At 38.7% G+C, this 18,331-nt stretch overlaps 1 protein-coding gene across 1 annotated transcript in view; it reads right to left on the reverse strand.

The window, feature by feature from the left end:
- The window catches only part of LOC114202186 (phospholipid-transporting ATPase ABCA3-like), a 176,902-nt gene that overhangs the window by 123,932 nt on the left and 34,639 nt on the right, over window positions 1-18,331 (reverse strand). The window contains exons 9-12 of the mRNA XM_088020629.1: window positions 15,601-15,774; window positions 14,719-14,897; window positions 13,789-13,923; window positions 3,597-3,726 (exon numbers count right to left, since the gene is read on the reverse strand). Coding sequence (XP_087876755.1) covers window positions 3,597-3,726; window positions 13,789-13,923; window positions 14,719-14,897; window positions 15,601-15,774 — 618 coding nt within the window. The remainder of the gene's footprint in view (window positions 1-3,596; window positions 3,727-13,788; window positions 13,924-14,718; window positions 14,898-15,600; window positions 15,775-18,331) is intronic.

Here is an 18,331-nt window from a genome sequence, read left to right on the forward strand (position 1 = left end):
TGGATTTGGATATGTTTCCTTCCCCAGATAGGGATGTTTTTAGCTATTATTTCTTCAAATAAATTATCTGTCCCCTTTTCTCTCTCTTCTTCCGGGACTCCTATAATATGAATGTTATTACATTTGATGGAGTCGGAGTTCCCTAAGTTTATTCTCATTCTGCATAATTCTTTATTCTCTCTTTTGTTCAGCTTGATTACTTTCCACTACTCTGCCTTCTAGGTCAGTAATTCATTCTTCTACTTCTCCCATCTTGCAATTCATTCCATCAGTCATGTTTCTCATTTTGTTTATTGAACGCTTTATCTCTGTTATGTTGTTCCTTACTTCTGTGTTAAGGGTCTCACTCATGTCTTCCATTCTTTTCTCTATTCCACTGAGTATCCTTATGATCACTACTTTAAATTCTCTACCAGGCATGTTACTTTTATCTGTTTTGCTTAGATCTCTGGCTGTGGCCTTGTCCTGTTTTTACATTTGGGATAAATTTCTCTGTCTCCTCATTTTGTCTGCCTGTGTCTGTTTCTGTGTATTAGGAAAGTCAGCTATGTCTTCAGCTCTTGAAAGTAGTGACTTTATGAAGAAGAGGTCCTGGAGTGCCCTGCAGTGCAGCATCCCCTGTTCACCAGAAATTGGCACTTTAGAAATGTGTGTTGTTTATGCCCTGCTGTTGTGTCTGAGTCAAGTTTCCTCTCAGTGAAGTCATCTGCAGTGACTCTCCAACTTTTGTGGGAATGCTTGTTCTCTGTGGTGTTAGTGGGACCCAGGCAGGTCAGCTCTTTTTTTTTTTTAAGATTTTATTTATTTGAGAGAGAGAGAGAGAAAGTGAGCAGGACAGAGGGAGAGGGAGCAAACTCCTCGCTGAGCAGGGAGCTCGACTTGGGGCTTGATCCCAGGACTCTGGGATCATGACCTGAGCAGAAGGCAGATGCTTAACTGAGCCACCCAGGTACCCCCAGACAGGACAGCTCTGAAGGGGTGTACCTGCTGGGGAACTTGGGAGTGTGGTGGCAGTGTTAGCAAATTTGCTCTGGGCCACTAGTCTTATGCTGGATCCCCTGAAGGGCTGCAGTGGCTGAGGGCCAGAGACTGGGCTTGGTGTACAAGGATGGCTGGGTGTAGCACATCAGACATGCAGGGCACACGATGGCAGGACGGGGTGCATGTGTGGCTTTAAGAAAATTTGTCCTGAGCCCAGGACTGAGGCTAGCAGGCTTAAAGTGGGTGAGTCCTCAGGAGAACTCATGGGCATTGTGCACTACTAGCAGGTTAGGTAGCAAGTGTATGTGCAGTCCTGCTGCCTGCAGATGGCCCTGTGTTTATGCTGGGACCAGGAAATTGGGGGGTGGGAGTGAGAAAGGGGGAAATGATGCCTGCCAGCTCCCTCAGTTTTGGAGAAGTCCCCAAACATGCTCTGAAATCACTATGAACAGATTTGTATCCCATTTGCCCCTGGCATTGTGTAAACTGCTGTTTTTATGTTACCTCTCTGTGCAGGCTGCTGTTTCTTCAAGGGCAGGGACCCAGCTATCACCAGCCTTCCCTGCTTGTCCAGTGCCGAATCAGCTGACTTTTAAAACTCCAGGCTCTAAGTTCTACTGGTTATACAAATTCACAGAATTGGGCTCCTCTGATTTTCAAAGCCAAAAATTATGGGGATCAGTCTTCCCCATGTGAGCTCCCTGGTGCGAAGATCTATTTCTCTGCCCTTTCTGTGTACAACTCCCTCCCTCCTGAAGGCAGCCTCCCTCTGCCTTTCTGACCTTCCTAATCTTTCAGATGCAGTTTCTTGTCTATATTTCATTGTAGAATTTATTCTGCTAGTCTTTGGATCACTCTCCAGTTTACTTATTTGGATATGGATGATATCTAGGTGTAAATATGGAATGGGATAAGCTCAGTGTCCTCCTACTCTGCCATCTTCCCAAACTACCCCTGCATATTAATTTTGTGTTCTACAACTTAATGGAATTAATTTATTAGTTCTAATAGTTTTTTGGTGGTTTCTTTAGAGTTTTCTACATATATCATGTCATCTGCAAATAGTGACAGTATTGTCTTCCTTACCAATTTAAATGCCTTTTATTTCTTTTTCTTGTCTGTTTGCTGTGACTAGGACTTCTACTATTATGAGGAATGAAAGTAGTGGGAGTAAACATCTTTGTCTTGTTCCTGATCTTAGAAGAAAAGATTTCAGCTTTTCACCATTGAGTATGATTTTAGCTGTAGGTTTATCATATATGGCCTTAATTATATTGAAATATGTTCCCTCCAAACATACTTTCAGAGTTCCCTCCAAACATACTTTGAGAGTTTTTAATCAAGAATGGATGTTGTATTTTGTCAAATGTTTTTTTTTTCTGCATCTACCGAGATGATCATGTTTTTTTTCCCCCTTCCTCTTGTTAATGTGATGTACCACATTGATTGATTTGCCAATATTGAACCACACTTGTATCTGTGGCATAAATCCAACATGGTCATGATGAATCCCTTTAATGTATTGTTGAATTTGTTTCGTTAACATTTTGTTGAGGAGATTTACATATATGCTCATCAGAAATATTGACCTGTAGTTTTACGCAGGGTGCTTGATTTGGTATCAGGGTAATGCTGACCTTGTAGAATGAATTTGGAAGTTTTCCTTCCTCTTCTCTTTTTTGGAATACTTTGAGAAGAATGAGCTGTTCCTGGACTTTGGTCATTGGCACCTTTTTCATTACTGATGCAATTTCATTACTAGTAACTGATCATTTCAAATTTTCAATATTTTTTATTAAATATCATCCCGTTGCTTTCTGGCCCCCATTATTTCTAATTAGAAGTCAGCTTCTGGTCCTATTGGGGTGCAACTGAATGTGACAAAGTATTTTTGGCTTCCTGCTTTCAAGATTTTCTCCTTAATAATTTTTACTATAATATTTATGGGTGATGATCTCTTCTCATTTATCCTATTTGAAGTTTGTGGAGCTTCTTGAATGTGTAATGTTTTCAGTCATTATTTTGTAGAATACCTTTTTGGCTTTGTTCTCTTTCTCCTCTCCTACATTCCAATACATGTATCCTGGTGCATTTAAAGGTATCAAAAATTTTTATGAAACTTAATTTTCCTTCATTCTTTTTCCTTTGTTTTATTCACATTTTATAATCTCTATCAATCTATCTTCAAGTTCACCAGTGTTCTCTTGTGACAATTCACGAAATCTACTGTTGAGCCCCTTTAATGAATTTTTCACTTTGGTTATTGTACTTTTCAACTCCAGAATTCCCACCTAGTTCTTCTTTTTATAATTTCTATCTTTTCATTGATATTTTCTATTTGATACTGTTTTCATACATTCCATTACTTCTTTAATCATGGTTTCCTTTAGTTCTTTGAGAATATTTATAATGGTCACTTTGTAAAATCTTTGTAAAACCTGTTATCTGCTATCTCACACATGAAATTATTTACAATTTAAAAAGAAAGATTACTGAACAATTTTATGTATCACTGAACTGGCTAAATTGTAAATATCAAAAGAATACATAAAAGTCTTGTAGGCTTGATCTACAGTGTCTATGTGAGGATACTCTGGACAGATATATACACTTACCTGAGAGAATAGATAGAGTAGTGGATTTTCCTGCCCCATTGGGTCCTAGAAGAACAGTGATCTGCCCCACATATAAATTCAAAGACAAGTCTTTTACAGCTATCTTGGTAGTATTTGGCACTCGGAATTCCTATTGAGGAAAACCCACAAATATTAACTTTATCACTATTACTTTGGAAAGACAAGCACTCATATCAAGTGTCTATACAAGAAACCATACCACATAATCAATCTCATGAGGAAAAAAATCCAAAATTAAGAAGGATAAAAATGTGATTGGAAAAAAAATATCTGAAGGCATAACATGAGCTATAAAATTTCACAGTAAATCTATAAACATCCCCTCAGTAATATCCATTTATGCCTTGATTCAATTAACATCTTAAAGTTGATAATGCCATAATCTTCTTCAGTCCATGCATTTGTCCTGGTTTGGAGAACTGCCAATACAAAACCTGGATAGAACATCTAAAACGTAGATGTTTTATAGGCATCTCAAATTTCTTATGTGTAGTTTAGCAGTGCTCCTGCTTAAGATGCAAAAATATGGAGGGGTGCCTGAGTGGCTCAGTTGGTTAAGCATCCAACTCTTGGTTTCACCTCAGGTCATGATCTCCTGGTCATGAGCTCAAGCCCTGTGCATTGGGCGCAGAGTCTACTTCAGAGTCTCTCTCCCTCTTCTGCTCACACACTCTCTCAAATAAATAAATTTCTTTTTACTCTAGAAAACAAGAAACTTGTTTAAATAATCTAAAAAATCGTAAATTTTCTTGAACTCGTCAGAGAAGTGACTTTTCCAGGCAACCAATTAGCCTTAAATTTAAGAAAAAATAGATGCCTTTAAGGAGAGATGATATATAAACATTTGCTTATCTGGAGGAGACACAGGCACTATGTAACTAATAAAAAGATTTTGGTTAAATTTTTAATGAAAATGAAGTAAAAATACTTTACAATATCTGAATAAAAAAGTTGGGATTAAGCCCATTTCATTCAGACTTTAAACATATATTCCTTCTAGTATAACCCACTGATGGTGAATAAAGCAAAACATCTTGTGGAACAAAAAAAGCTATTTTTCTTTTACTCCAAATGGCAATAAATGTTTTCTCCCTAGGTGTCCTCATCCTCTCTTTTCCCTAGACCAAAGCATCAGGCTCATGAACTGCTTATTTGAAATCTCTACTCAGATAAGTGTGTAAAGTTTTACATCCAAAATGAAGTTCTTAATTTCTCAAAGTTTCACTTTAAAACCAACTAATCAAGCAAACCTCAAATTCTCCCCCAATGTCTCCAATATCCATAAATTGCTCCACCAATCATCCATTGCTCAAGGCACAAAACGAACTACTTTAGTTTCCTCCTTTTCCTTCAATTTTACATCCAACCAGAGAGCAAATCTTTTCAGCTCTAACCCCAGATATATTCTGAATCTCTATACTTCTATCTCCATAAGACTAGTCCACACTGCCACATTTTAGCCAAGCTATTATAAAAGCCACCAATTTGTCTTCTTCCACTCATAATCCTCACAGCAGCTAGAGTGTTCTCATAGAAAAATAAATTAGATCATGTCTCTCTACTTAATAAAGGTCAATATTGGTTGATGTACATTTGGGTTCCTTCCATAATTTGGCTATAAACATTGGGGTGCATGTATCCCTTCAGATTAGTATTTTTATATTCTTTGGGTAAATACCTAGTCGTGCAATTGGTGTATTATAGGGTAGTTCTATTTTTAACTTTCTGAGGAACCTCTATATTGTCTTCCAGAGTGACTGCACCTGTTTGCATTCCCGTCAATGGTGTAAGAGGTCTCCTCTTTCTCCACATCCTCACCAACACCTGTTGCCTTTTTTTTAAAAGATATTTATTTGAGAGAGAAAGAATGAGAGAGAGAGCACATGAGAGGGGGAGGGTCAGAGGGAGAAGCAGACTCCCTGCCAAGCAGGGAGCCCGATGCGGGACTCGATCCAGGGATCCCAGGATCATGACCTGAGCGGAAGGCAGTCGCTTAACCGACTGAGCCACCCAGGCGCCCAACACCTGTTGTCTTCTGTGTTAATTTTAGCCATTCTGAATTGTGTGAGGCAATGATGTGGATGGAGCTAGAGAGTGTAATGCTAAGGAAAGTGGCCAGATAAAGACATTTAGAATTTAAGAAACAAATGAATACAGGAGGGAAAAAGAGAAGCAAATAAGAAACAAACTATTTAAAAATGCAAATAGGCAGGCAAAAAGGCAAATATAAACAAACTATGGAGAACAAACATGGTTACAGGAGGGGAGGTAGGTGGGGGGATAGGTTAAATGGGTGATGGATATTCAGGAGGGCACTTGTTATGAGCACTGGGTGTTGTATGTTAAGTGATAAATCACTAAATTCTACACCTGAAACTAGTGTTACACTGTACGTTAACCAACTGGAATTTAAATAAAAACTTGGGAGAAAAAATAATAAAGGCCGATAATTATTTCCTAATATTAAAAAAATGGAATCCAAGCTTTATCATGGCCTTCAAGGCCCCCTGCATGGTTTATACTATGACTATACCACCAAATTCATTTTCATGTCATTCTTTCTCTTTGCTTTCTTCACTCCAACTTTAATCTCATCTGTGTTCCTCAACAAATGAAGCTCCTTTCCATCTCAGAGCTTTGAATTTTCTGTTTGAATTATCTGTACCTAGTTTTTCATCTATCGGTCCCATTCTCATCATTCCAGTCTCAGCTCTAATGTCATTGTTACAAGCCAGGTTCCAAGGAAGCAGTCTTGATTAGAAGATTAGAATGTAGTAAGTTTATTAAGGAGTGCTCTCAAGATCAAAACCTGTATAGGAGAGAGCTGGAATGGCAACTGCACAGAGGATGAAGACAAAATACAGTTCAGTATCTCTAAGGCCTCAGGTGATCCCATGAGGAGCTTTTAGGCTAGAAAGGCTATTTAAAGTTATCCCAAGTTGAGAGACAGGGTCCTTATATGTCCCCACATTGAATAGTCATTGGATTTGGGTTTCCCCAAGACAAGGAGCAAGAGCTTAGGTGAGGTGACCCTCTATCACCAAAGATATTCAAACAAGGTGACACTGAGAGCTGTTAGCTGAAGCTGTCAGTGACATGATGCTCTTTTCCACAGCTGGTAACAAGTCTTTCAGTCCAGAGCGTATCATCTGGGAGTGTAGTATATTATCCAGTCCACTCCTTGCACTGAATTCTCTTCCTTCACCAAGTTCTGGTAGCAGCTCCTCCAGGACTCCAGTGAAACTCTTTTCATCAGGGGAACTTATGTGCCCCCAACCTTAACACTGCAACTGATATTATCTTCATAATTTACTATCCATTCTAGATTACTCTCATCTTTGGCTAGCACTGCTCATGATCTAAGTTACTGTGTACTCCTCAGGCCATGACTGCTGTATTTCTTCATTTACTATCAAATTGGGTAGGAGAGTACAAAGACATACAAGTGGAACATGTGAGTACCAAATATATTCCTCCCTGTTCTATGTAATAGCTAACAACCCTACTTACTGGTGTTTAGAGTCAATCACCCTTTGCCAGAAATGTGATAAATGTGATCCTCTTCTTGTCTGTTGGTCTCTTGGCATAAAAGGTTTTAAGTGCCTTGGCAGTAACCAGTTCGTAGTTCAAAGGAACTCTTGGGGGGGGGGCACCTGGGTAGCTCAGTAGGTTAAGCATCTGCCTTCATCTCAGGTCATGATTCCAGGGGCCTGGGATCGAGTCCCACATCAGGCTCCCTCCTCAGCGGGGAGTCTGCTTCTCCCTCTCCCTCTCCCCCCGGCTTGTCCTCTCTCCCCCTCACACTCCCTCTCAAATAAATAAATAAAATCTTAAAAAACAAAACAAACAAAAACCAAAGGAACTCTCGGTGCATCTTCCTCTTGGGGATCAGAGGCCATGGTTGCGATGACAGGAAGCACCAACTGCTCAAGAGGATCACTAGAAGTTCTAGCAACTAGGACCACTCCTGCTTCTACCCCTCGGTTTCTAACCATGTCTCCCACCTCTGGGCAACATAGCACCACATAATGGTCTTTGCTATAGCGTGAATACTACATCTGGAAGGATGGCAACTCATTTCCACAAGTTACCATCTTTATACAGTTGCCTCAAATATGCCTTCAGCAGGCTATTTCATCATTCTTTTCAGATGGGGATTTCTGAATGTATATAATAGACCAGTGCATCCCACTGTTGTGAGCTCACTGCTGTACCTCCTTTGCTGGAAAGTGGGATTCTTTGATGTGACAGCACGTAGAATCCCAGACTGGTGGACCAAACAATCAAGCTCTGGGATGTCATCTTGCCTGAGACTCTATAGGCAAAAACGTGCCTAGAGTAAGGGTTGATTCCTATAAGATGAAGCACCTTTCAGTGTGAAAGAGGTCCAATGTACTCATCTAGACAACTCATCTAGACACCAAGTAGATGTCTGATCTCCTTTTGGAATGGTCCTCAGAAGTGAGCTTTGTTGAGGAGATGCTAGAAATGTGGCAATACGAACAGCAAGGTTTGGGGCACCTGGGTGGCTCAGTCATTAAGCATCTGCCTTTAGCTCAGGTCATGATCCCAGGTTCTGGGATCAAGCCCCACATCGGGCTCCCTGCTCTGTGGGAAGCCTGCTTCTCCCTCTCCCACTCGCCCTGCTTATGTTCCCTCTCTCGCTGTCTCTCTCTGTCAAATAAATTACTAAATAAAATCTTTAAAAAAAGAATAGCAAGGTTAAGTTAGGGAGTGAGGGCCCATATTTCAGTTTTTCTTATACTCCTGCCACTGCAGATTTCTATTCCTGTACCCCTTGTATGATTACTGATGGCAGAGGCTGGCTAATGTCACCTGAATCAATTTGTCTACATGGTTATTTAGTAGTACTTCTGTGATATGTGGTCTCTGGTGGATGTTAACGTGCATTACAAAGATCTTCCCACTTTCTCATTCCTATAGTTCCATCTATGTGCCTCTAACCTAGAATTTCTTGTGTAGTCTTTCTCACTGTAGGCCCTTAATTTGCCAGATCATTCACCACCGCCCAGTTCAGTGGTTTCGGGTCAATCCTGTGACACAAAGTGGAGGACCAGGAAAATAGCCTGAAGTTCTCTCCTTTAGGAGGATTTCTTTCCCCTTTTATCTTTCAAGGTTATTCCTATTTGGGGCTTCAGTGTAGCTCCCTTCACCCATGTACCAAGCTGAGCTACCCGTGAAGCAACCTCAGAACTTTTTCCTCCTGTGTGAGTTGGTTAATACATCTCAGAATGGCCACGTGTGTGAACAGAGGGAGAAGTACTGAAGTAATAGTCATGGGTGACATCAAGATTTAGATCCCCTCCTCACAAAGACTGCTGATGTCCACTGATTCTGCTCATGTTCAATCTTTGATATACCACTTCCATCTTATGATGGGTAGCTGTTGGTCTTGCCTCTCCCTACTGATATGATGGTTCAGCTCATGATGGAACCCAGCTCATGATGGCCATTGCTGGACACAGTTATTTGGTATCCCATGATCAGTTGCTTCATCTCTACCAAGGCTCAACAGCATGCCAGAACTGTTTTTTGAAAAATATAATTCTCTCTTTCAGTTGCTGATGGCATGGCCTTGATCCAGAACACTAGATGCCCACTGAGGCTTACCATAAAATCAACATGATATGCTTTCCCAGAATGACACCACAAATACCATAAAGTCTGCTGAGTTGGGATGACCAAGCAGCAGGAGTGCTTCTACTACATCCTGCTGCAGTGTCCTTTCCCGCTCCAGACTCCACTCAAAGTTGGCAGTTTTTGGTGTCATTTAGTATAGGAGTAAAAACAGTATTCTCAGGTACAGAATATATTGGCTTCAAAACCTGAAGTAGCCAGCAGGCACTATTTTCCTTTTTCATGGTGGGAGGTATAAAATACACTAAATTATTCTTTACTTTGGAAAGAATTACTGGCAGATACCAGATCACTAACTCCCAAAAATTTCACTAATGTAGTGAGCCTCTGAATCTTTATAGGCTTTATCTGTCCCCTCCTGAGAATACATGTCTGACCAAGGCCTCCAAGAAACTTGCCATTTCTTGCTTATCTGATCCAGTTATCAATATAGTGGGCCAGAATGATGCTCTGCAAAATGTATAGCTAATCCAGTTCCCTTCAGATGAGGACAGAGAGCTGAAGAGCCTATAGCCCTGGACAAATAAATATATACTGTAGCTGTCCATTCAAATGAATACAAAGATCTCTGATCCCCATTTTGATGGTACAGGAAAAATGAATTTGCGAGATCAGTGGCCCTATATCATGTTCTCAGGCTGTGTTAATTTACCACAAGTGAAAATTACCACACTTGACACAAAAGCGGCAAATAGGTGAACGATTTGAATTTGTGGTAGATCCACTGTCATTCTGCAGGTTTGCAAGGACCAGAGTGGAGAGTTAAATGGGGTTAAGGGGAATTGCTACCCATGCTGCTTGCATCTATGCCACTTTCCCAAGAATGTGATATTGCCTTTGATTTACCATCTTGGCCACCGGGAGGAGGAGGATTCAAAGGATTCCCCCTGGCTTTTCTAGTAGGACAGCTCGTCCCCAGAGGCCAAAGAGTCAAGATACGGGTTTTTACATCGTCAGGTATGTCATTTCTAATTATACATTTGGCAACTATAGAAATGTCCACTAGATGGTACTGTAGTCCCAGTGTGCCTACTGTAAGTCATCAAAAGCCAAGATTACATTTATTACCTAGCCTGCACATAGCCTCGCTCTAACAACAGGATCGAGATGGTACTTCGGATCTCCAAGTATGGTTACCCAAGTAAATTGCTAGAAGTCCCTCTGTAGGACTTGGGTAATCGTTATCATGTACATTTGCTGTGATGTTGCAGAGCACTTCTACCTAGCCAATCCAGACCCTCCTTCAGTCAGTGAGTGTGAGCTCTGAACACTGCAAACTGTGGAGACCACCCTGAATTTATATATCGGGTGCTATCTTAGCTCCTGATGATACAACTTTTATTTCTTCTGGTAGGACAGGTTGGGCAATATCCTCACTAGCTATCCTCCCATCTTGCCTCAAGAGAGCTATGTTCTGTTAACCATCATTTGTGGACCAGGTGTCCCAGACTGCCACTCCATACTTGACACTTTATTAGAAAAATTGTTCCCGCCTGTGTCACCACCGATCCTCTGTTATGTTGGACTCATGCTACCTCCACTGCTACTAGTGAGTCCATTTCTGTTAAGGTATCTCCTACTGCCAGCCCTTACTAGTGCGGCTGGTATTCCTCTCACTAGTATATTTATTGCTTTGACTGGGCCCACCTGCAAAAGCATGGTCATGTAGTAGATTAATTGGGCGAAACTGGTTCAGGGTCTTTCTGAGGCTGCAATCAAGTGACAACCTGGGCTAAGGTCATCTGAAGACCTGACCAAGATCAGGGTATCCACTTCCTAGCAGGCCTACTCAAGTTCATACTGATTGTCTGGGGAAGATTCAGTTCTTGCCATATGAGCAGCTTGAATGGCATGGTGCTATCTTCAGAGCAAGCAATTCACAACCAAGCCTAAAGCCATAATGACTTCTATGATCCAGCCTTGGAAGTCCCATACTTCACTTGCACAGTATTATACAGGTTACAACGTCAGCCTATTCACTGCAGAAGGGGACAGTACAAAAATGTGAATATCAGTGAGGATCCCCGGGGGCCATCATGAAGGCTGCCAGCAACCACAGTCCACCCTCTGCCTCCAATGACTCATTTTGTTCTCACATAAAAACACCTTCACCTGCTCTCAGTGCTACAAATGTCTCAACTATTTATAGCATCGGCTCAAAGTCCAGGTCTTGTCATCTAAATCAGGTCCAGGTGTCAACGAGCCTCTTGTGGTCTAGTTTCTAGAGATTACCTCTTAGAGTACAATTACTCTAGAACAGAAGACCTGTGATCCAAAGGGACTTGAAATCTACCATCTTCCACTCAGGATCCTCACAAACCTAACACAAAGTAGTGGGATATGCATAAATTAACCACTACACATACTCTCGGTGAAATAAGTGGAAGGCAAGAAGCATAAGGCAGTCAAATGAAATTCTGAAATCTACTATTTGATATTGTTGGCAGTTCTCTGATTAGGACTCAAGACCAGAGAATAATTCTCCAAGGTTCTTGACTCTACTTTCTATTCTCAACTCTGACTTCTCAATCATCCTTCCTTCACCATGAAAATCATCCCATGGCTGCAGCTGTTTTATTCTAGCCTGCTTTCTATTTGTAGGTGTTTGGCAGTTCAAAGGTCTCTATTCATTTCTTACTATTTCAGTCCTTTTAAAGAAGTTAGGGGTATTTCTTATAGCACAATTTTATTTAAATTTTGCTCAATCAGACCACAAAAACCACTCCTACAAATATATTTGAGATGATCCTTGTTTACCTTTGGCTTCTGTTGAGGTTCCTGACAAATAAGGCCCTAAGTTGTTACTGTCCCTACTGTTTGACTGAACGGCACCCTGAAGCACCACCTTAGATATTTGTCCATCTAAAACAAGGGTTTTACTCAATATTTTTAGTTTTGGTTATAGTTGACACACAATGTTACATTAGTTTCAGATGTACAACTTAGTTTATACATTATGCTATGTTCACAAGTATAGCTATCATCTGCTCCATTACATCACTATTATGACATCATTGACTATATTCCTTATGCTCTGCTTTTTATTCCCCTGACTTACTTATGCCATAACTGGAGGCTTGTATCTTTCTTTCATCTTCACCCATTTTCCTCAAACTCCCATCCTGCTGCCCTCTAGAACCATCAATTCTCTGTATTTACAGTTCTGGTTCTACTTTTTGTTTATTCACTTTTTAGCCTCCATTTATCAGTGGAATCACATGATATTTGTCTTAGTCTGACTTATTTCATGTAGCATAATACATTCTAGGCCCACCCATGTTGTGTCAAATGGCACAATCTCATCCTTTTTTATGACTGTGTAATATTCCATTACACACACACACACACACACACACATACACACAATTTTCCTTATCCATTCATCTGCTGATGGGCACTTACGTTGCTTCCACATTTTGGCTATAGTAAATAACGTTGCAATAAACACTGAGGTACATATATCTTTTTCAGTTAGTGTGTTCATTTTCCCTGGGTAAATACCCAATAGTGGAATTATTGGATCATATGATAATTCTACTTTTAATTTTTTGAGGAACCTCCATACTGTTTTCCACAGTGGATGTACCAATTTACATTCCCACCAACAGTACATGAGGGTTCCTTTTTCTCCACATCCTTGCCAACACTGTTGTTTCTTGTGTTTTTTTATTTTAGCCATTCTGACATGTGTGAGGTGATATCTCATTGTGGTTTTGATTTGCATTTCCCTGATGATCAGTAACGTTGAGCATCTCTTCATGTGTCTGTTGGCCATCTTCTTTGGAAAAATGTCTATTCAGGTCCTCTGCCTATTTTTAAATCAGATTATTTCTTTTTTTGGTGTTGGGTTGTATGAGTTTTTTTTTTACATATTTTGGATATTAACCCCTTAGCAGATATATCATTTGCAAATATCTTCTCCTATTCAGTAGGCTGTTTTGTTTTGTTGATGGTTGTATACACATCTCCAAAATTAGCTCTATTTGCAGGCAGGGCTCTGGGTTTCCCAAGGCTTGGGGTTAGGAGCTCAAACCAAGCTTAGGTAGACTTTGAGAGGCAATGCCAGGCAACGTATAGGTTACCTGAATACAACATGCCTACAGTTGGTGCAGACAAATTAAGAGATTCAAAAGTCTTCCCTTGATGAATTCCTTGACAGAGAAGAGATTACATAACAGATAAATGCAAAAATTTGCGAACAGAAATTAATGTTCATACGTTCAAATTATTCATCTCCAGTAGACTCTACTTTTTAAAATGAGGGCATTTGTGGAAGACACCATATAGTTTATAGAAAACCTGAATGTATTCTGGAGGAAGGAGAAAGGTGTGACTTTTTATTACATACTGAAAAATTTTAATTTTGATCTTTCTCAAAGGAAGTAAACAGGATGGCCATGACTTTTTATTAGCATGTGATCTTTTTCTTGGTATTTCTAGTAATAATCATTTACAATGAACTATAAACTAAATTTCAGTTCCATCAAGAAGAAAAAAATTTGTGAAACAATACCTTGCACAAATGTTTGATTTGGATACCTGCCACCAAATTAGTAGGCTCTGCTTCAAAATACTTGCTTTCATTTGTTTCATAAAATTGCCTTGTTTCCTTTTTCCCCTCAGGTGTTTCCCCAAACCAGTGAGAGCGCTAAAAAGGCGGGGGGGGGGGGGAGGGGAGAATAAAAGTGAAATCACTGCAATGGTATTGAAAAATGATGCAATAGAAAATACTTTAGCCTGTTACCTTTTGTACTGAGATGGATTGCTGAAAATTTCTTGGGATTAAATTTTGGAGCTAAGTGGCTTAATTCAAATCCCCAAAGCATGAAAGCAGACTATTCTATTAAAATCATAACTGTCCAAGAGAGACAAATGAAAACTGCTCCAAAATGAGGTCATAGCGAAAATGACTATATCACTCCTTGTTATATCTTCTTTTACCAATACATAAGCCAATAAGAACAAGGGAAAAGACTGAGAAAGGAGGGCAAGATATACATGATTCCCATCACGCTATGGCTCTGACTCTAAGACATCTGTGCCAAACAAGGATATAAAACAGGTGGTGAGTGCCCAGATAGGGGACACAACTAAACCTCTTCTTTTACCACCCAAAGACCCATACTATATTAATTTCTTTACGCCTGAGTTTAATTGTTTATGAAATACTTGCCTGTAACTGTGATGGAATACTCAGAATTTTTAAAGTTTGGAGTTACAGGCCATCATCTACAGATTATTTATGGTTATATATACTGGGTGCTTTAAAATGTATTAGGAAAAGGCCAATGAATGGGCAGAGTCATTAAAATGATTCTTTCACCCGAACTATTGGATCATTTACAGACAGTGCAAAATTAGCTCATGGTGGCTTTTAAAGAAATTACAATATATGTTCATAAGGACTGTGGCCTCTCTCAGTAACAGAGGCATTAGAACTCACCAGCAAGAAAAAGTTCCACGGCTTGGGCACACCATACTCCCCTGGAAAGACAGCTTCTATATACCAGGCCACAAGGCCATATAAGAAAGCATCAAATAAAAACATTCCCAGTATGTGGGCAAAGTCAAAGTTCTCCATTTTGGGTGGTGAGAAGATGTTACTCCATTTAATTCCAATTTCTAAGAGATAACAGTTGACATTTAATTTAGGTGCCAACTGACACTAAAACAATTATCCATCTGCATCATAATTAAAGAGTGAAGAAAAAAGGTGTTAATATTCTATAGAGATTCCCGTTATAGTCAGTTACTTTCTTATACCATTAGAATTTAGGACTTCTGAGTAAGCAATCATGTAAGATGCCTTCTAGCATGCCAGAAACAATCAGTTATGAGTGAAACAAAAACAAAATATACTAAGTCAGGAATATAAACTTTAAGAAAAATAAGCAAACCTATGGGTTAAGACACTGACTCCTCCTTCTCTGCCCCTCCTCATGCTAAATGTTCACTGGAAAATATAATTTTAGAAAACCATAATCATTGAAAAGCAGGGATAAATGCTATCTATAGAAGAGAAGACTAGCAGAATTTTTGTGTAGATATTGCACTGATGAAAAAAGGAAGACTAAAAGTCACTAAAAGCAGACCTGTTTTGCTTCCAGTCCTAGCACTAAACAGCAGCCAGGAACTCCAAATGAGCAGGGAAAGCTACTAACAGACTTGAGTAAATTTATGGAGAGAATGTGGCAGCGCTCATGTACGACAGGTGGTGGTATGAAGTAGTATCATTTTTTTGAAGGACAGTTTAACAATATTAATCTATTTTAAAACTGTGAATATCTTATGAGAATATGGTCAAACTTATAAGGTAAATACTCACTCTCCATTTCTGCCTTGACTAGGAATTTAGTTCCCAGCCCCATTGCTATATTTGAGCTGAGACAGGAAGCCAGCTTCTGGGAGAATGTCATTTGTGCAAAGTTTGTAGAGACTGTAACAAGTGGAAAGTAGGTAGCAAAATAAATGAAACCTCCAACAGAAACAGCAAAATGTGCTGGAAATAAGAAGGAAATTATAAGGTCAATTCAAGCAACATGCAGAAACCTAAACTACAAATATCTGTGTTACTGGAAGAGTGTAATAAAATAAGCACAGTGAGAATAGAAATTTGTTTTGTTCACCATTTGCTTACCATTATACAATGCGTGGCACTTTATAGGTGCTCAAAAGTATTTTTTGAATGAATAAGAGGCTGAAATTAAACATTTCAGTAACAATTTTTTCTGGAATTTATCATTCTATAGTGTAGTAACTATAAATATTATAGCTCTTAATGGAAATTTACATATTTATTTTTCAGCATAAAAATTATAAATGCAAATACTATTATTGACATAATCAGAAAATATCTAGATTGCATTCCCAGATACTATGAGGTTCAGTCTATGTCATGATACTGGGGGAAAAGAAGGATACTTGAATAAACAGAAATACAAAGTTGGTCTCAAAAGCAGATATGGTTGGGAATATGAAAAGTTCCAAAAATGTGACTCTGATAAAACACTAAAAAGAAAATTCCTGTTAATAAACCAATTAACATCATCAGGAGTTAAAATTCAGCATCTAAATAAGAATGGTATATTATAAAGTACAACATATTATTCCACTATTAGGAATGATTCATCCTTTCCCTCTTTATCTCACTCTGCATTCCATATTCACCAACTAGAACACTTATGTTTTATACACTCATCAATGTGTATTCTTTTTTAAAATTAAAATTATAAAGAGAATGAGGGGACAAATAAGAGATAACAAAGACAATATATTAGATACACCTGATAAAATAGCATCAAAATATATAATGCAAAAAATAATAGAAGTTTTAAGAATATACAAATGTACGATCATAGTGGAAATTTTAACCAGCTTTCTCAGAATTAACAAACTTGGCCTAATGAAAATACATGTCAACTATCCCAAACAACCTCAAAATATACCTTCTTTTTTTTTTTTTTAAAGATTTTTTAATTCATTTATTTGACAGAGAGATAGCGAGAGCAGGAACACAAGCAGGGGGAGTGGAAGAAGGAGAAGCAGGTTTCCCGCCAAGCTTGGAAAAGCCCGACACGGGGCTCGATCCCAGGACCCTGGAATCATGACCTGAGCCAAAGGCAGACGCCTAACCATCTGAGCCACCCAGGCACCCCAAAATATACATTTTTTTTCAAACATATTTGGAATACTGATTTTTAAAAAACTGGACATTGACTAGGTCATAAAGTAAATCCTAACAAATTTCAAAGGAATTATATTAAACTGGCAATCAATAACCAGAAGATATCCATAAAAACCCAGTATGCTGAGAAATTTAAGACACACATCTTTGAATAATTACAGAAGAAAATTATAAGGAAAATTATAAAACATTTTAATGTAACAACAGGAAAAAGCTTATTTATCAAAATTTGTGTCATGCAGTCAAACCAGTATTAAAAAGGAAATTACTAGCCTTAAATTTATTTATTAAAAGAAATAAGACAAACGTACACTATCACAAGTTTTAAAAAATGGCAATAAATACAAAGTTTATGGAATGGTAAGAGGATCAACAAAGCCAAAAGCTTATTCTCTGTAGAGACTAATACTGCTAACTAACCTGTTGTGAAACTGATCAAGAAAAAAAAAAGAGAAGGCACAAATTACTGGTATAAGGAGTAAAAGAGTATATATCATGAGTAAAAGGGTATATATCATGACAGCCATTAGCAAAGACATTAAAAACATAAGAAACCATATTAAATTAATGATACTGCACCAATAAATTTCAAAACTAAAATATAAGTTAAAGAAAATACAACTTACCAAAAATGAAAGAACTAGAAAACCTGAATGTCCTAAGGTCATAAAAGAAATTGAATCAATAATTAAAATCCTTCCCAGTGCTTTTTCAGCAACTTCTAGCAGATAGTCAAAGAAGAAATAATTAGAATACTGCACTGAAATTCCCAGAGAGATAGAGATACAGAAAAAGAGGACATCCAATCAGAGAAAGACATGTATCATATGACCTCACTGATATGAGGAATTCTTAATCTCGGGAAACAAACTGAGTGTTGCTGGAGTGGTGGGGGGTGGGAGGGATGGGGTGGCTGGGTAATAGACATTGGGGAGGGTATGTACTATGGTGTCTCCTCTTTAATTTCCTTCATCAATGTTTTATAGTTTTCAGAATGTAGGTCCTTCACCTCTGTGGTTAAATTTATTCCTAGGCATTTTATTATTTCTGGTGCAAGTGTAAACGGGGTTATTTTCCTAATTTCTCTTTCAGTGAAAGGACTGCCTCCAAAGAAATGCACACATGAATGGGAACTTGACATATAGCAGAGCAGGTATTGCAGAGTAGTGAGGAAAATGTGAACTGTTTATCACATGTTGCTAGGACAACTGTCTATGCACTTGGGAGAACAATCAATTCGCTACATCATACCACACACAAAAGAACACAGGAAGATAATTTTATGACTTTGGAGTAGAGAATTTTTTTCACTGAAATATTTAATATCACAAACTATGAAGGAAAAGGTTGGTAAAGGAAAAGATTGATCACA

Source organism: Eumetopias jubatus, unplaced genomic scaffold (assembly GCF_037043125.1).
Source record: "Eumetopias jubatus isolate StellerSeaLion01/CBP00866 unplaced genomic scaffold, mEumJub1_p1.0 scaffold_91, whole genome shotgun sequence".
In the NCBI taxonomy this organism is placed as follows: Eukaryota; Metazoa; Chordata; class Mammalia; order Carnivora; family Otariidae; genus Eumetopias; species Eumetopias jubatus.